Source organism: Babylonia areolata, chromosome 22 (assembly GCF_041734735.1).
Source record: "Babylonia areolata isolate BAREFJ2019XMU chromosome 22, ASM4173473v1, whole genome shotgun sequence".
In the NCBI taxonomy this organism is placed as follows: Eukaryota; Metazoa; Mollusca; class Gastropoda; order Neogastropoda; family Buccinidae; genus Babylonia; species Babylonia areolata.
Genome location: NC_134897.1, coordinates 39,310,142 through 39,329,602, shown reverse-complemented (window position 1 = coordinate 39,329,602; position 19,461 = coordinate 39,310,142). Strand labels below are relative to the sequence as shown.

General features: G+C 38.6%; 1 protein-coding gene across 1 annotated transcript in view; it reads right to left on the bottom strand.

Moving 5' to 3' along the window:
* Window positions 1–9,998: 9,998 nt before the first annotated feature.
* Window positions 9,999–19,461, bottom strand: part of LOC143296870 (uncharacterized) — a 32,020-nt gene continuing 22,557 nt past the window's right edge. Inside the window, exons 13-17 of the mRNA XM_076608842.1 lie at window positions 19,060–19,162; window positions 18,004–18,101; window positions 17,182–17,256; window positions 15,112–15,189; window positions 9,999–11,901 (exon numbers count right to left, since the gene is read on the bottom strand). Of these exons, the coding sequence (XP_076464957.1) occupies window positions 11,710–11,901; window positions 15,112–15,189; window positions 17,182–17,256; window positions 18,004–18,101; window positions 19,060–19,162 (546 nt within the window). The 3' untranslated portion in view covers window positions 9,999–11,709. The remainder of the gene's footprint in view (window positions 11,902–15,111; window positions 15,190–17,181; window positions 17,257–18,003; window positions 18,102–19,059; window positions 19,163–19,461) is intronic.

Genomic DNA, 19,461 nt, shown 5'->3' with positions numbered 1-19,461 from the left:
TGTGTGTGTGTGTGTGTGTGTGCAAGTTTAAACTTAGTTAGCTCCATTTTTCTTTCTTTTTTTAATTTTATTTGTCTTATGCACTTTTTTTTTCTATTTTAGTAATTCATGTGGTTTATTTTATTTAGATGTAATGGTATTTTTGATGTTATATGTTTTGTTTGTTTTACTTCATTTTTTTATGTTTGAAATAGGCCTTCAAAACCTGATTGGGTCTGTTGTGTAGGTCTGGCACCTGCTGTTTTGTTTTACATCGTTATATATTTTAAAGCAGGTGTGCTGTAGTGTATAGTGATCAGTCCACACACTGATGCCTCCTTGAAACTAAAACTGAAACAGTTCAAGATTGGTCTTGTGTGGGCTTGGTATGGTGTGAAGTTACAGTGTGATTTCTGTAACACAACAGGGATAATCAAGTGATACCACTTTTTTAAACAAAAAACAAAGCAAAAAAGTTTTCAGAGAATATCACGATAACCACATGGTAAAGTGTTTTCAACGATTGATCTCATGATGTCCTTTGCAGTGAAGGTTGCCCATCTGACAAGCTTATGGCTGTACTCGCACACGATTCCAGACTCCATTGATAGTATGAAGATGGAGTGTGAAACAGGTACCGGAATAGAGCTGACCTGTGAAAAAAGGGTATATTCTGTTTGGGAAATGGAAGAGGATACTTAAGGATAGAAAATTTTCTCCAGTGGAGTGAGAAACGGTTCTGCAAGAACATGGACATTCATTGATACGGCAACTGGCTGATACTGCCAAGTGACAGTAGTATTCAGTGGCTGGTAACTGTGGTGATCCGTGAGAAGTCATGTCTTCAAGATATAGAAGATGCTTCCAGAGAATGGTTTTCATGACAAAATCAGCGAATGGGAAATTTCAGATGATACTCTGCATTACCATACTTCTTATATTGCCTACTGCTTATACCAAGTAATTATTTGTTGTGTTCTGGCAATACCATATCAGCTCACCCAAATTTGGCGCTCCGTTGTGGCCAGTTTGTGGAGTCGACATACAGCCCTTTGAACAAGGTGCAAAAAGAACTGGAAAGTCATTCCTTTATGAGTGACACTTTAAGACAAAAAAGAAGTTTGCTGAATTCACACACACACACACACAAAAACTACATAAAAACACACAGGAATGCATATGCGTGAGTATAAATGGAAATAAAGTTAGAAAACAGGAGAAATAGGACTCACATTTTCACATATTGACAGAAGCACTATGACTGGAGCTGACTGAAAATGTTTCCTCTGTTTGATGATGCACCTCTGATTGAAATGAACAGAAATTTTTTTGGTTGTTACTGCATGTAGTGTAGCATGTTGGTTCATTTCAGTTATCAAAACATGTCAGCTGGTGTAAATAATGATGTCCACATGAAGGTTCATTACATTAGCAGTTAACGATATTCATAAAGTGTCTATGAATCATGATTGTTGACAACTGGCAAGTGAGAAAATCAGTTCAGCAGTCTGTCTGGCCAGTCTAGTTGGCAGTTTATAGCATTGACCTATATCAGTTTCTACCTGCAGATTTCGAGTAACTTCAGTGATGATGTACAAGTAGACTCACCAGTGTTGGTAAGATGTAGCAGCTAATAATCAGTTACTTAAAAAAAAAAAAAATTTGTTTTGAAAGAAGCCATAATGAACCAACACTACGTTTTTGCAATCATAATGCAACGATGTTCAGACTTAAGAATGTGGAAAGCAGCATCAAGCACTGTGCATTGTTAGTGTCAAGACACACCGGTTGTCAGAGAAGTGAAGAGAACATTCAGTGCTGTGATGCGCGGCAGGATATATATATATATATATATATGTGTGTGTGTGTGTGTCTATATATAGAGGTGTGTTCAAAAAGTATCCAACCTTAATTTTTTGTGCGTAAACAAATGAAGCTAGGGAGGCGTGGTTTGGTATGTAGGCGACCCTAATGCACATGCGTGAATTTTTTCCCACCAGCAGAAGCTGTCCATGAGTGAGGAAGTATAAGTGAGCGCTGCCGGATTTTCGTTTTTGACAAAATGACTGAAAAACTTGAACCACACTACTGCATCCTATTTTGTCAAGGTTGGCTGTTCCCAATCTGCAAGATTGAACATGCCTTTGGGGATGAAGGAAGGAATGGGCACGTTCTGGTAGGCCCTCAACATCCTGAAATGACATTGTCGTTGACCAGTTGAGGATCCTGGTGATGCAGGATCGTCGAATCATGATCAGAGATCTTGCAGATGAGGTGGGATCCGTTCATTCCATTATGCAGGAGGATTTGGGCTTGAGGAGAATCTCAGTGAAGTTCATACCAAAGCTGCAAATGATTGAGCAGAAACAGCTCCGTTTAGAGGTCGCACAGGACATGCTGGAGACTGAACAGTGATCCCAACTTCCTCAATACAGTGATCACTGGCGATGAGTCCTGGGTTTATGGGTACAACCCAGAAACCAAGTTGCAGTCATCACAATGGAAGCATCCAACATCCCTGAGGCCAAAAAAAGCCAGGTAGGTCCACAGCAATGTCGAAGTCATGCTGACCATCTTCTTCGACTCCAGTGGCGTGGTTTATCACAAGTACACACCACACGAAGAGGTTCTGCGTCACCTTCGTGATGCTGTGCAACGCAAACGGTGGGACCTGTGGGCAGCGGACAATTGGCAGCTCCATCACAATAACACACCCACCCATTCTTCATATTTGATACAGAGTTTCCTGGTCACAACACACCTGTGCTTCATCAGGCTCCCTACTCTCCCGACATGGCTCTGTGTGACTTCTGGCTGTTCCCACAGCTGAAAATGTCCCTGAAAGGGACCAGATTTCAGTCCAGAGAAGACATCATGCAGAATGCGACAGACCAGCTGCATGCCATCCCAAAAGCGTTCCTGCGCTGCTTCCGACCGTGTCAGAAACGGGTGAAGCGTGTGGCAGCCCAAGGGGACTACTTTGAAGGAGATTAGTGTAAGTTTGTTGTATCTGGGTACGAGTAGTTTTTATGAACAAAGGTCGGATACTTTTTGAATACACCTCATATATATATCACAAATAGCATGCACATTTTACCTGTTCGGACTACCGTTTGTTTCCTCCAAGGACTGTTGCTGAAGGTGATCCTCAAAAAGAATGATCCACAGTGTGTGTTGGACTTTTGCACCATGCCTGTGGAACTGTCTTTCTCTGAAGCTCCAGAGACGAAGCTTGTAGCAGACACTGGGCGTGACCACTTCATGAGCAGAAGCTGCAATGGTAACAAGGAGACTTCACAGCGACATGTCTTTGGGAATGAAACCACTTGACTTTTCTTGCAGAAGTGAAGTATCTGGAAATGTGTGCGACAGTCACTTCCAAAGTTGTGCGTCGTGACATGAAGCAAGCAGGAAATAAGTGTCCCCAGAATGTGAAGGACAGTTGTCTTCTGACGCCTTGGAGTGAGAAGTCTTGGGCAAGGCTTCTGTGTTACACTGACAATCTGTTTTGTTACCTGCTCAATCATGAAACATGTGATCTGATAATTTTTCCCTCCAGGAAGACTCAGCATGGCTGTAAACAATGTATGAAACTGGTGCCGGATTGGCTTTATCTTATCCTTTTTTTCTTCTTTTTTTTTATATTTTTTATTAATTGTTGTTGTTGTAAGTTCGTGTGTTTAAAAAAATCTCCAAAGGGAAGGGAATGAGTTGTGAGATTTCCAGACAAGGAAAGGACAAACACTGAGATCAGTGATACATGTGTACAGATGTTGCTAAACAATGGAAACTTGTTTTTGGGGGGTTCTTTTTTTTAGACACCTCATCCTGTTCCAGTTATTTTGTGATTCATAGATCACATTTATTACGATGAAGTTGCCAAACTATTACAGGAAGTAGAGAAAGGTATATAACCTGTTAACTTTTTTGTCTGTTGTAAAATAATTATATTTATACTCTAGAGTTAGAAATGTTTTATTCCACTAAAATAACAGCTTTGTGGTCCCTCTTTTTATTTTTTTTTCAAACTGACTTGTTTGTTGTGGTTACTTTTTTTTTTTTTTTTAAATGTGAGTTGATAGAAGTGGGAGTGCATTGAACCATTCATGGCATTGTGTTACCATCTGTTGCCTCACCCACTTGGTTAGAAAATAACATGATTGCTTCCATCACTCACCCCCTACCCCTACACCATTTCCCCTGCATCATTTATAGGATAACATTGGCCAGGTAACAATGGAGCAGTTATATGTGGATGCTCCAGTGTGAGCGACAGAAAGAGGAGAGACTGCACTTGCTGCTGAGTGGATAGGTTTTTGTGGATGTACGTTTCGTGGATGTATATACTCGTCAGTGGAGCAAATTTGAGTCACTGTTTCAGTGAAATGTTAAAATAGGATTAAATTTGTATTCACTTAATTTGTGCTGACAGGAAATATTTTTTAAAGTATTTGATGGTTAAAAAAAAAGAACATAACATTTTAAACAGATGTACTGTTAAGTATAAGGCAGCCACACAATGTTGGTTGAAATTTAAGCAGTAATAGAATTTGGGAAGGGGTGTGGGTGTGAAGGAAGTTGTGAATGCATAGATTTGTTTATATTCAGCTGTTTGCATCACTTTGATAAGTTTAGCTGAAATGTTTGATCGAAGCAATTGACAAAACATTGCTTTGAAACGGGCAGCAGTGTTTGCAAAATTGAGTTACAAATGTTTAGTGTGCGAAAGGATAGCAGAGACATTTCTGTTATTGATATTGGATGATGTTCTGTTTCTGCCATCAGGGGTACGAAACACAGGGTTCCATCAAATACTGTTAGTTGCCACAATGATCAACTTGTGTTACTTTGTTTCTTTAAGGGGTGTAGGGAAGCTCTAGGGTGGGTGAAAACACAAAGGGTTGTTGGACAGAAACAGAACATGGAAATAACTGCTGAACATTTAACACAGCCTTGTGATCAACAAGCATATAAGCCATGGGTTTTTTTTGGGCGTGGGGGGTTTGGGGTTTTTTTGGTGTTTTTTTTACAAAACAAAGTTTTACAGTAACACATGTGACTCCTGAGAAGACGCTGCATAAGACTGCTGTGTCCGGTGCACCTTGTCAACACGGGCGTGAGGCCCTACAAGGAGCAGCACGTTGCAGTGGACAGGCAGAAGTGTAGTCAGTCAGACAACAGTTGCACACACTCCCAGGGGGGCTTTGCTAAAGTTCTCCATTATTTCCTTGTCGTTGCAGTCAGTGCATCAAAGCAGTCGCCTGGCCGTTCATCTTCACACATACAGGCAAAGCTCTGGATGTCTTCAGTGGGACAGACGTGACATTTGTCACTTGTGGTATTGTGTGTGATGACAGACATAGAATGACTTAAAATCCTTTACAACAGGTTTTTTTTTTTTTAATCAAGTGAATTTGTGCATTGACTGTAAACAGCACAGCATCATCCTTTGAGGGGAGGGGCAGGCGAAGGGTGGGCTGGTATTCTTGAGCAGAATGTACTGCTGCTGTGCAGTTCCACTTTTTTTTTTCTAAACTTGTGTCAGTCAAGTATGTGTCAACAACTGGTCCATTCTCCCGATTTTTTTTTTTTTTTTTTCTGAAAGAAAGCCTTGAATATTTTTTGTCTTTTTTTCTGGACTTGGTTATTACTATTAGGTATTCTTACTGTGCTGTATTCTATTTGTTTTTATGTCAAGGATGTGCGAGTTGCCCATTGAAATTTTTTGGTTCTGTATGCCCGTCGTTATTGTTAGTTTTGTGTACTAGGTATAATTACATTTGTGTTCAGGTATTGAATTAAATTCATTTTTATTTTTTATTCTGTGCTGAAATATTGATGGAATGGTCAGTGTCGAAGGCATGAATATTACTGTACTTGTGCTTAATTTTCCTTTGTGTGTTTTTTCCTCCTTTTTTTTCAGGTTCTATCAGTTTTAGGGATTGATAATGATACTGACAGTGTTTTCAGTTCTGATGTGGTCCTGTATGTTGGCTGCGCTGATGAGCAACAATGATAAATAATGGTCTCCCTCCCACACATCCTTTACCCTGGTGAACTTGCATTTTCTGCAAGTGGTAGATGAACCCAACTTTGTACAGTGGTAGTTATGAATGGCGACAGCATGATCTGTACTGACAGTCAAGATCACTATTTTGGTGTACTGGTCTTGCAGTCAATCTTCAAACATGCCTCTAGGTGAATAGTTAGTTGAGAGTTGGTTTAGTGATTTACCTGTAACCATGGCAACAGAAAAACAAGAGGTGTATCACTGATTTGTTTATGCATCTTGGTTCTGACTAAATTCAGTTTTAGGGGGAAATGGTGAAGTCCAAAAGTTGGAGCTAAACATTTTTTTTTTTTTTTTTTTTTTTTTTTTTGGTGGTAGCAAAATCATAGACTGTTTTATATCTGCACTTCTGTATTATAACCCTTTAGTGTTTTTGCTCAGTGGAATTAATTCCCAGTGTTCCAAAGAAAAAGGATCTGATCTTGATAGGACCCGTTTCAATTATTTCAATACTGACCAAAGAAAGGACTGCTTCATTTAACAATGTAGAAATGTTATTTTTCTTTTTTTCCCCCTTTTTTTTTTTAAACACATACTAAAATTAAGTCGATGTAACCACCCCAGTGTCTTTGTGTGTCCATGGTAAACTTTAATGTTGCATTTTGTTGGCTGCAAGCAGCATAGCAACTAAATCTGGTAGGATGGTAGGTATGAAAAGGATCTTTGATCTCATTTAGGGTAAGATGGGAGAAAGGTCAAGGTAATTATTTGGCAACATATTAGGTCAAGGTAATTATCTGGCAACATATTAGAAACTTGATAGACCATGTCTTGCATCCACCAATTTTGCAACTCTGTACTGTGATTGTTCATGGGTGCAACATGGTCCTTGGAGAAAATCAAAATCAAAGATTAAAGGTCAAGGTCACAATATATATTGATTGTAAAAAAAAAAAAAAAAAAAGTTTCTATGTGTGCACTGAGAGGGGTCTTGTAAACAATCTTCATCAAATTTGTTATTTAAGAGTAAAGGTCAGGGGTCAGTGTTTGAGTTGGCAACACTGCATATTGTAAATTCCAATATGCTACGTGGAAGTATAAAATGGATGTTTCAGTACATTCAACATAGTATTTTGATCAGTTTTGGCCAGAACACAATGCTTTGTATATTTAGAGTTCAGGCAGAGCCTTCCCATGTCTTTATATATTCAAAAAAGAAAAAAAGATTGTTCCATGATACATTTCAGTCTACTCTTCAAAGGAAACAATAAAATACTAAGTCTTACTGGGGCATAAGAGTTCCTAGTTCATCTTGTAAAGAGTCAGTATTTTGTTTTATAAAGACTGTTGCTGCTAATAAGATGCCAAGTTTACCATGGACATACAGGCAAGCAAAATACTGAATAATGTGTGCACACACAATCAGAACAAACGAGGCCAGCAGGATTCAGTGAGTTTTTTCCTCCTTAAAGACACACTTGGCTGACCAGCCCAATACCAGTGAAGTCCCCTTCCTTTTGAGGATGTGTTTTTGTGTTAATAGTGTTCTTTATGTTCCACAAATCCTGTTGTGTATGAAGCAGATTCCTGTGAAAGAGATGTCATGAAGGCCTTTGTCTCTTGCATGCCAGGAGTACTTGTTACTTATGTGCTTAGTGTGTCTGACACCCTCATTCACGTGTTCAGTGTATCTGACAGGGACTTGGCCAGATTGTGTCCTGTTCAAGACTAGCATGCAGACCACCCCTCAGGCAGGAGTCATGTGTATGGGAAGCCAGAGGTTGAAGTGGGAGATGGATCATGGGGGTGGAGTTCTGCTGTATGATTTGGTTAAGAGCAGTCACTCAAAATGTTAGGTTAACCCATTCAGTCCTGTCAGCCTTGACAGGTTCCCCTGCCATACTGATGTAGTTCAGAGGACAGGGTTAATACAGGTTTTGATTCACAAAATTAAAACAAAAATCAAGATACCTTTTAATTTAAAAACCAGAGGCCAATAATCAAAATGTCAGGAACCAGGATGAAAGGCATGGTGGGTTTGTTTGGGTTTTTTTAGCGCCACGTTATGGTCTTGCATCATCATATGTTACATATGATAACCATAATTTCAGTAAGAAATATCCTTTCAGAATCACTTATATATCAGTAATTTAGAGCTCAGAAATCCAAAATTTAGCTGTTACAAACCTGGGTCATTTTTAATAGACGAAAGTTGTCAGAAAAAAAATCTGAAAAATGTGTATGAACCTTGGAAGAAAAAAGTGTTATGAAAAGGTTTAACTGTAGGTTTACTGCAACAAAGCAAGACACGCCTTCAACACCCTTCGACCAATCTGGAGATTGACAGCCCTCTCAATCCGCAACAAGATCCGGATTTTTAACACAAACGTGAAGTCGGTTCTACTCTATGGCTCAGAGACGTGGAGAGTGACAAAGACCAGCACCCACAAGCTTCAGACATTCACCAACAGATGTCTAAGAAACATCCTGAACATCAGATGGCCAGAGGTTGTCTCCAATGAAGAACTTTGGAACATGACAAAACAGGCCCCACTGGAGACGGAAATCAAGAAACGGAAATGGGGATGGATAGGCCATACACTACGCAAGCCTGCAACAAACATCACAAGACAGGCTCTTGATTGGAACCCACAGGGGAAAAGGAGAGTTGGCCATCCGAAGCAGACCTGGTGGAGAAGCATTGAGGCAGAGACAAGGGCGGCCGGAATGACGTGGGCCGAACTGAAGAGGACCAGCCAGAGCCGGGTGCGTTGGAGGAGTGTTGTTGCGGCCCTATGTTCCCCACGGAATCAAGAGGAATAAGTCAAGTAAGTCAAGTAGGTTTACTGGTTCAATGTGTGGGTAAGAGATAAAGAGGGTTGGGGGTAGGTGAAGGTGGTTTATTGTCAGTTTAGGGCCCTCCTACTTACCATAACACAAAACAGATGACCATGGCCTTATTCCTCACCAACCCTCCTCCCTTAGTCTAGAACCCCCATCTCTGTTACCTGACCAGTTATCCGTCTCTGACTCTTCCCCTAACACCAAACCTTAAATGGTAACCCTTGAACCACCTCCAACCATTCCCACCAACTGTATCCTACTCCTAACCCCCTCTCCGTAATCCTAACAGCCCCCTGAGCCACCACCCCCTAGCTTGGGTTAAAGGACATGTCAGAGGGGAGGGGGAAGAATTGGGAGAAGGGAGGATACTGAGCAGTCCATAAACAAACCAAGTGCAGTCCCTCCCCCCCCACCCCCCCCACTATCCCCCTTCCACCACCACATCCTCCTATCACTCCCTCCCACTGTGCTTGTCTTTAATGTGCATGTGCATATCTACATGTACACACAAAGGGGATCAAGGCACTAACAGGTCTGCACAAGTTGACCTGGGAGATTTTTTTTACCCTCCACCCTTAATCCACCGGGTACAACCTGGAATTGATTCAGGCTGTTCAGATCGAGAGCCCGGCGTTCTATCCATTAAGCAATTGCACCTGTCAGAATATTGTGGTGAGAGGATAATGATATAGTTACAAAAAAAAAAAAAAAAAATTCTGTCTTTCCTTCCATCAGTGGTCACACACTGAACAGTGTTCACTGACATGGGGCAGAGAGGCAGGGAAATCACTGAACTGCTGTTCTTGTTTTATATTTCATTAGAAGGTATATTTTGAATAGTGGAATGACTAACTGAAGTGATATTTTCATCCTTTGTTGATTTGTCAGAAGTATGTGATAATAAAGATGCTGAAAAAGTGCTCCATGGGTTGCATTGCATACATAGTGAAATATAACTTTCTACTATGACTGTTTTTTTAACATATGTGTGAAAGTGTATCAGAATTGTCCTCGGGCATTGGTAGCTGAAACAGTGTAGAACTGGTCGCACTCACAATACAGTGTCAACAACATTGGGCATATCTTGTTTCAAAATCACGTGACAATATGCAAGGTTGAACAAGAGTTACACCAGCACAGAACAGCAGAAAAGGTTAAAACACCAAACATTTTCTGTATTTTAATTTGTCCATGGGGAAAATAGCAATGACACAAACTGTCCAAAACTAACCCAGAAACCTGTTGACAGCACAACACAATATGAACAACAACAACAACAAATGTGGCAGCCACCTTCAACCAACGCAGCAAAAGAGGGGCGTGGGGGGGTCGGGATCCTTCTCATAACTCTGTTTGGCCAGTATCCTTGCTGTCACACACAGAGTTAACTGGTTGTCCACAGAAGGCAGAACAAATCGTCCTGACTGGCAGAGTGCCAAGGTCGATCTTAGTACTGCATAAACTGTAAATGTAACAAGACCTACCTGCAACTGCTTGAGCCAGTCAAATGCCCAGCATTGTTTCTTTTGATGGAAGTATGACAAATATTTTTCAAGGTCTTAAACACTGAAAATTACTACACACTGAGAGATAAATGAACAAACCACATGAGTTATGTTGATGCAAGTTTACTTCAGCTATCAATATTCAGGAAAAAAAAAAAAGAAAGAAAGAAAAACATTTGCCATAAAAGAAAAAGTACTGGATTTGAAAAGCACTGTTCTGACTTTCAGCAACCATGCCAGTTTCCAGCTGTACAACTTGTTCTCTGCATGCAAAATGCCCTGAAATTCTGTACTCGTACCTTGAAAGGTAAGGTCACAAACAAAAAAAGTAAAAGTTGCTTTCAAGATCAAATTCTGCCACACACACACACTATGTGTGAAATCTAAAATGCCTTCCCTGAACAAGACATACTTTTCAATTGGATAGTGAGCATGGAGTAATTCATGGCAATGGGAGCGAAAGTGGGACACAGGACAAGGCAGATCACAACAACAAGTTCTTTGATGAGAAATATTTCAGATGAAACAATTCAGACTTTGGGCAGACCATGCTGACAGTGAAGCAGGAGCAGCACCTCCCTAAGCTGTGAGAGAGATGATTTTACACAGACCTACTGAGGCATCAACTTTTCATGTTCCTGGACCTAGCTCTTCAGTGTCAAGAACACAAGATGAGATGGAGACTGAAAAGCCCATGAGAACTGAAAGCAAATACCATCCAAATAATTCTCAAGACAGATGTTCATTCTATAACTCTAAAAGCACCAAAAGAAAGATGAATAGCCCCAATGCAAATGCATAACAAGCGTAATTTTTTTTTTTTTTTTTTTTTTTTTTTTTTTTAAAGTCCTTTCTCAAGAATTACCCATCTCTGAAGTTATATCCACTAAAAGTATTTCCACGGCAGCAATACCACATAAAATAAAACATTTTAAAATGGTTACTCCCTGCAAAAAACACATATATAGGACTAAGAAGTTATTCGCTGTGACAGTCTGCAGTGCTAACCCTGCTTATCTAAATAATAATTATTTTTCTTGAAGAAGAAAACCAACCAACCAACCACGGTGACTGAACAGAACAACAAATAAAATAAAAACAAACAAACAAAAAAAAAATCATGATCTTAAGTCATTTTGATACCATCAACCAGCCATTCCAATTCATCTCCACATTCAACACATCCTTTCATCAACCCATTCACTCACAGTTTTGGGGCGCATCCAAACAACACCCCCCAAAATGACTTGCATCACCATAGCACACAGTCACATCTCCTGTGAACACCATACAACACAAATGTGTGTTCCATTTTCAGGAATCATCCCTGGACCTGAAGGAAACCAGTCTTAAGGTGGCAAATGATACTGTTTATGCTGCAGCCTCAGCAGTGTTGGGCTTGGCCTCTGCTGCAGGGGCGCCCTTCTTCTTGACGGGCAGGACATGCTGGGGAGGCTTCCAGCCCAGCACTTTCTCTATGTCTTCCGGGGGCAGCCACAGCACGCTGGTGGAGGTGCCAGGAACATAGTTGCCATACACCTGGAAGAAGAGGATCCCGTCCACCTGCAACACCATCACTCACACTGCAGTCTGGAGGCCTGCTACACTGACATAAATATGTTGACTCTTACCTCATTCAACTCCATGCGCGAGTTAACTCCAACACAATTACTTCACCTGTGGACCAGGTACAGGTATTCTTGTATCAACACACTATTCTAATTTCGTTTATTCTTGTTTGGTACAGATGGCATTCTAAACTGAGCCATTTACTGATTCCAGAAGCACGACAACAAAGCTTTGTCTGACCAATTAAATCAACAATTCTCCATCAATTTTCGCCGTTTTTGTGAACCACCCGGTTTTTTCTGCAGTGGTCTCATGTAGTGCTGGTCCATGTGTTAGCAGGCATGTAGCTGTGGGGTAGAAAGGGTTACACTACTGACAGTATTTTTTAGCACCACCCACACTGCAGTCTGGAGGCCTGCTACATTGATACAAACATGCTGACACTAAAACTACATGTATAGACAGTATTTTTTAGCACCACCCACACTGCTGTCAGGAGGCCTGCTACATTGATACAAACATGCTGACCCTAAAACTACATGTATAGACAGTATTCTTTAGCACCATCACCCACACTGCAGTCTGGAGGCCTGCTACATTGATACAAACATGCTGACCCTAAAACTACATGTATTGACAGTACTTTTTAGCACCACCCACACTGCTGTCAGGAGGCCTGCTACATTGATACAAACATGCTGACCCTAAAACTACATGTATTGACAGTATTCTTTAGCACCACCCACACTGCAGTCGGTAGGCCTGCTACACTGATACAAACATGCTGACCCTAAAACTACATGTATTGACAGTACTTTTTAGCACCACCCACACTGCAGTCGGTAGGCCTGCTACACTGATACAAACATGCTGACCCTAAAACTACATGTATTGACAGTATTCTTTAGCACCATCACCCACTCTGCAGTCTGGAGGCCTGCTGCAGTGACGCAAAAATGCTAACCCTTATACTACTGACAGTATTTTTTTAAAAACCATCACACACTGCAGTCTGGAGGCGTGCTACAGTGACACAAACATGTTGACCCTTACGCATGTACAATTACAAAAATGACAACTGCTATCAACGAGAACAGTATCAACCTGGTGGAATACTTCTAAGTTCTAAATTGCAGCCAGTTCATTGACAAGTTACTAATTTAGAGCATGGTTGTAAGCTTTGCTGGTTGTGCTTTGACTTATCTGTTATACTACTGACAGTATTAACATCATCACCCACACTGCAGGCTGAAGGTCTGGCTGCAGTGACAAAACCACCTACTTTCACTAATAATATTGACACAGTATTTCTTAAAGTTCACAAGCAGCTAAGCTTTCATAGCTCACATGCATCATGCAGGAGGAAAGATAAATAAAGATCAATTAGATCTACCAAGTATCTGTGTCTGTTTTAAAATGACTGATTCCATCCGTCAAATCACTCTCAATGTCGGTTTGAAATCAATGATAATAATAATAATGTACATTTATAGAGCATCCTTCCTCTTTTAAGAGCTCACAGACATGGGAAATAAATTTCAATCGCCTTTTGTCAATACCACAAACTTACTCTAACTGCTCATTTAATGTCTTCATCGACACATAATTCAGTCACAAATACTTAGTACTTTTAATAGCGTTATACAGTGCATGTTTTTGCTTGTTATCAAAGAAAACAGATCAATGAAGTTCGCTTGATTTACATCACAGATGTGGATGTGAAGAGTAGATCTATACTATAGTAATGTTATTTTTCAAAGTTAATTTTATGTTACTTCCAACAATCACAATGTTGATATGCAAGTTCTGGATCAAATAAAGTATTCCCCAAAGTACAAAGAATGGTAAGATTTACTTCCTATCTTTTAGAAGGGATCCAGTCACTGTGCCCTTGATACTTTCAAAATTTTGTATTTTTCTAAGAAAATCTTATATCATGCCATGAGATTATCCACATGTAAGTATAGTACCTTAAAAGTGTTTTTATTCAATGATAAAAATTCCATTATTAAAAAAAATATGTATGAAAGGTTTATTGCAACACTGTAGCCTACCCTTATGAGCTTAGTCACTTCACGGAAGGCCATACCCATATTCATAATTATGCTAAATATAGAGGATATTGTACCTGGAAAAGAAAAACCACCACCCAAGATTGTATAATAGTTTTCACACTCACATATGTGCATACAAGAACATGTTGTTACTTTAGAATTTTCATATAAATATATATAGCTTATATCATGCAAGTACAAATAATGTGAAAAGAAGACAGCCGAAACAGGGTCATTACACAGACTCACCTTGTTTAATCAGCCAGTGTCGATCAGTTTCTGTTAATGCAAATTTAAACCCAATATTTTAATTTGTGCAACAAATTTGTCTGAAATGCAAAACAAAAACTCAAATAAATTTCAAATCAACTTGTCTAAACTCTTAACGCCATGCCTATGAAAGTGTCAGATAAACTAGTGTAACTGATAGTGTTCACTTGTAAACCTTATCTGCTCATTATTCCATATGTGTTCCATTTCTTCAGAGCTAATAAAAATAACATAGCCTCATTATCATTATCTTATACACTCTCATCAATTTGTAATCTTCATTTTTTTTTTTTTTTTCAATTTCAGTGAACAATGACACTGGCAGAGAGAGAGAAAAAAATAACAAGAAAAGAAAAAAAGAGAGACAGAAAGAGACAGACAATACAAAAGAGAGGGAGATATCAATTTAGTTTTGTTACTCAAGGAGGAACCACTGTGTTAGGACAAATCCATATACACTACACCACAGCTGCTAACCAGCTGCATAACCCAACGCACATAGGCCTTGACAGTGAGGGAAAGAATGAATACCTATCACATAAATCATTTAGTTTACAGCAAGAAAAGCCCAACAATGGTAAAAAAAACCCAAAAAAAACCACACCAGAAAACTGCACACACAAAAGAGACTTGTAAGAAAAACATTTCATCCACTTTTGTCTATACACAATGTTTACACCATGCACACAGAAACCAATTAAACCATGCACAGACACCAATGAAATCATGCACACGCAAAACAATTCACAAACCTGTGAACACAATCTGGAGGATGAATAGTATATGCAGAGTGAGAGACAGTGACACATGCAGACGCACAAGTCCACTAACCCTGATCATAAATATTGCACACTCCAAAACTACCACATATCACACTCACCTTGAATGTGGTCTTGTCCAGTGCCTCATACAAATCCTTCTGGTTACAGTGTACCCTCGGCATGTTTTTGAACTTGTACTGTTATCAAATAAAACATCATTGCTTTACAGTACATGTCAGCAGTCTGCCAATCAAAATTGAATCCTTTTGAATAGAAAACTGTTCTCATTCTATGAATAAGCAATGTATTAAGCTGGAAATGTGTGCACATGCATGCAGGTAGTCTTAGTTACCAGGCTGCCTAACATAGTAACAGTTATCAAAAATGATGAATCAAAATAACTGCAGCATTTTCAAAGGCTGGATCAAAATCAAATCAGGTTGCTTATCTCCCTACCAAATTAAAACCTGCCTTTTCAAGGCTGACAACCCATTAGTTCAAATGGCTCACTTCGTACTACCAGTTAGCTCCCCTGACTTTCCTCACAGACAACCCATTTGATGTACAGGTAAGAAATAAAATCACCAAAAAACAAATGTTCGATTTTTTAACTGAAAACTTCCAAACTGATCTGTAACATAATGAGTTAGTTGGGGACAAAATATAAAAGTTCTTCCCTTCTTATGCTATCATGCAGTGAGATGACAAAAGTATCCATATTTTTTGTTTGAAATTTGCATGTATTGATTGATGACTTGTAAACAAAGAGTTTGAAACAGATTAAATTCAGAATGTTATATAGCCACCATAGGGCCCCTTTGTCTAATTCTGTTGTCTGCCTTGTGACTGGGACAAAACTGGGTCAGACACCATTGTTGACATGCGCTGTTCACATGAACCAGTCACCTCAAAAATAACTCTCCAACTCGCAAGCACATCAACGCACATTGCATTTACTGGTCACAGTGCAGAATGGAAAGGTCAGTTAAGATATTCTTAGCTCATAGCATCATTATGGAAATTAGGTGCCACTCCAAAAATTAAAAATTATCTAAGGCCTCCATTGGGGCCCTTCATCTGAAATAGCTGTAAAGAGTTGGGCCCAGATCACGGCCTTTCGTCCGGAGTGAGTTAAAATCAGTCAAAAAAAAATAAAATGTTACAAGATGAATTAAAACAAAATAAAAAGACCAATTCATCCATAAAATAAATATTTGTCTTGTTCAGTCCATGTAAAATTTAAAAATCATGTTAATATTTCTTTCTTTCAGGAAACCTGGAACTGAACTACCTGGAGGTACATTCCAAAGCAAAGAACAAGATAGATCCAAATCTTGGAAAAAAAAAAGAACAAGATCCCAATATAGCTATCAGTAGAACATTATCATATGAAAGAATGCACTGACCTGAAGTAAGGTAATACATACATTTCTTTGTGATGGTTAATTTGACAGAAACACTAGTTCTTAATGTGACACAGTCAACACACACATTTCTTTACAATGGTTCATTTGACAGAAACATCAGTCCTTCAGACTGATATGCTATGTTACACTTTTTTTTGTTTTTGATACGAATCCAAATGCTACCAAAACAATGATGTTGCTACACAGACACTCAACATACAGGTATTATAACTTTAAAAACCTTTAAAACATCAAAGCTGAGAATTGTGTTTTTTAAAAGAGCAGAAACCCATTTCAAAAACACTTCTTTTAAATTCCAGTTTATGTCCTTTGGAACTGAATAAATCATTGCCACACAGATGGGAACCACAATTTCAATCAGAAAATTCCTTTCAGGTTCAGGTCTTTTTTTTTTGTCTTTTTTTTTTTTTTTTTTTTAAATCTGTTTTATTGTTATGTTCTTTCACAATCAAATTCTGATTGTCCTGCTGTGTTTTCTCACTGACAAAAATAAAAAATATGTTCCAATAATGGAGAGCAAGAATTAAAGCCTTTCACACACACACACACACACACACAAAAAGTCTTTTTTTAAATATAAGAAAGGTATGGTACTATAAAAAACAAATACTTTTTACTTTTTTTTCTTCTTTTTTTTATATATAAGGTATGGTACTATAAAAAAAACAATGAAATACTTTTTACAAATTCTTCACAACTTTAAAAACCTGTACAACTCCTGCATGTAAATTTCCACAGCAAAAGTGGACGAGGACTGCTTACCTCATTTTCAGGGTGGATGGTGGTCAGATCCATTTCACTTTCGATCTGGTTCAGCCAGTGAAATCTGAACTCTGTCTGTAAATGGACCAAACCAATACAGTTACCATGAGACAAATGTCACAATGACAAGTAACCTCTCCACAACTTTTTCAAAGGAAAGCACAAACGGAATAAATGAATCACAAGACCTATGAGGGGAGGTGTCCTTCAACTCCATTGCCTGGCTAACTTTTTTTTCCTGTATCAAACTCAGGCTACAGCCAGTGTGCTGGCTCTGTTGGCAAATTATAGTAGCTGTGCTTGATACTGGAAATGGAATTGGCTTACAAGGAAAAAAAAAAAGACAAAAAAGGACAGCTCATTACTCTAAGTGCAATAAGCATCGGTCTGCAAGGAAAATTTTTCAATCTCAAGGACAAGGTAACCAACACAGGTTTAAAAGTTTCATTTACAAAAACCAACGTTAACTGTTATGAACACAGAATCCAGTCCAATGCCTCCACCTCACCTGACTGTTTCATCATGTTTGTTGACAAGTTCTCAAAAAAACAATTATCATCATATTTGAACAGTTATTTCACCCACAACTGTATCAAAGTTTTGCCAAAGATTCTCAGCTTATTGAGACACGTCACACAGTTAAATTCATCTCATTATTTTTTTTTATCATTATTTAAGGACAGGGATATGATTCATAATATATCCGCATTCATGCAAAACAGCGTAGGCCTTGGCTTTTGCAGTTGCAGTTCAACAACAAGTACATCTTTGCAGAATTGTGCACAAATAGCCATTAATCAAGAAAGACCTCTGTGCACTTACATCAGACTGGTAGTAAGGCAGCTGCTTCCAATGCATCAAGTCCAGAATGTAGAAGGTTCTCTCTGCCTTCAGATGCAGGCAATCAAGTATACACATGTCTGAAACACAGTACCAGTAATTCACATAAATTTGGAGAAAAAAAAAACCAAAAAAAAACAACCACACACACACACAGAGAAAATACAATGATCTGATCATTGCTTAATTTGTGTTATTTGAATGCTTTCAGCAGTTTATAAATGGGAAAAATCTTAACTGCTGTCCAATTTTGTTCACATGTATGATATGTATCGTTTCTTTTTTTTCTGAAAAGCATTGTTTAACACAATAATCACTGGATGTTTTGGCTATTCACTGAGACATGATCTGAAGTATGGAAAAGATTGTTAAAATATGGCCAACATCTAGATTAAAACTAATCTATGACCATTATCAAGAGTTAATCATGAAATGGTGAATATAAATGGTAAACTGATGGCGATGTTCATGTTTTGATTAATTTAAACTATTTGTTCAAAACCACTTTCTCCAAAGATAAGTCATTACCAAGTAAAGGTTTATTGATTCCCAGACCCCAAAAATCCATTTGTATTAATTAAATAGTGCATGCTCATGGTCACCATGGGGCACATTTCAACTTAGGATGCCATATCACCTATGAATACCAATGCATAACTTGACATCTGTGGTAGGATGCACAAAAGAATGCATACGATACATAGTATACAACTCCTTGCACATGATTAATCAGTTCACCACCACAAAACACCCACACTGAAAAAAAAAAAATTGTGGAAACACAAGATACTTCTAATCAGTTTAGTGTTCACCGTTAAGAAAGTAATTCAAGTTTCTTGTATATTACACCTACCCTGGAAATCCAATTAGAATATGTGTACGCATGAAAATCTAACAGTAAATACTTTCACACACAGGTGTGCTTGTTTGCTCATATGCATAGTTTGTTTTTGTGTTTGAATTACCAGTGCAAAATGAGAAAGCCTTAAAGAGAAGGAGAAAAATGACCCAGACAAGAGAAACCCAAATTCTACTTACCATTGCTTTTGATGACTTGAACAGATTTCACATTGCCTCCAGGCAGAGCTGACTGAAACTTTCTGTCCATGTTCAGAAGTTTGTTGTAACTGCATGTCCAGCCCTGATAGCACAACCAGTACAAAGAAAGTCATTCAGCCTGCAGCTTGAAGATGTCATTTCAAATCAAAATCAAACATCAAAATGAATGTGCATTTAGCATAATGTTTTGATTTTTTTTAACCTACTTCCAGATTTACTGATTCTATACCAAAGGGAAATAAAAAGGAAAAGGAAAAAAAGTAAAGAAAGAAAAGCACCAGTATAATAGTGGTGTATGAAAAAACTCATTACCAATGCAGAAAATATTAAAACTCTGAAAAAACATCTAGTAACAAAATCATTCTGAAACATTTATTGAGG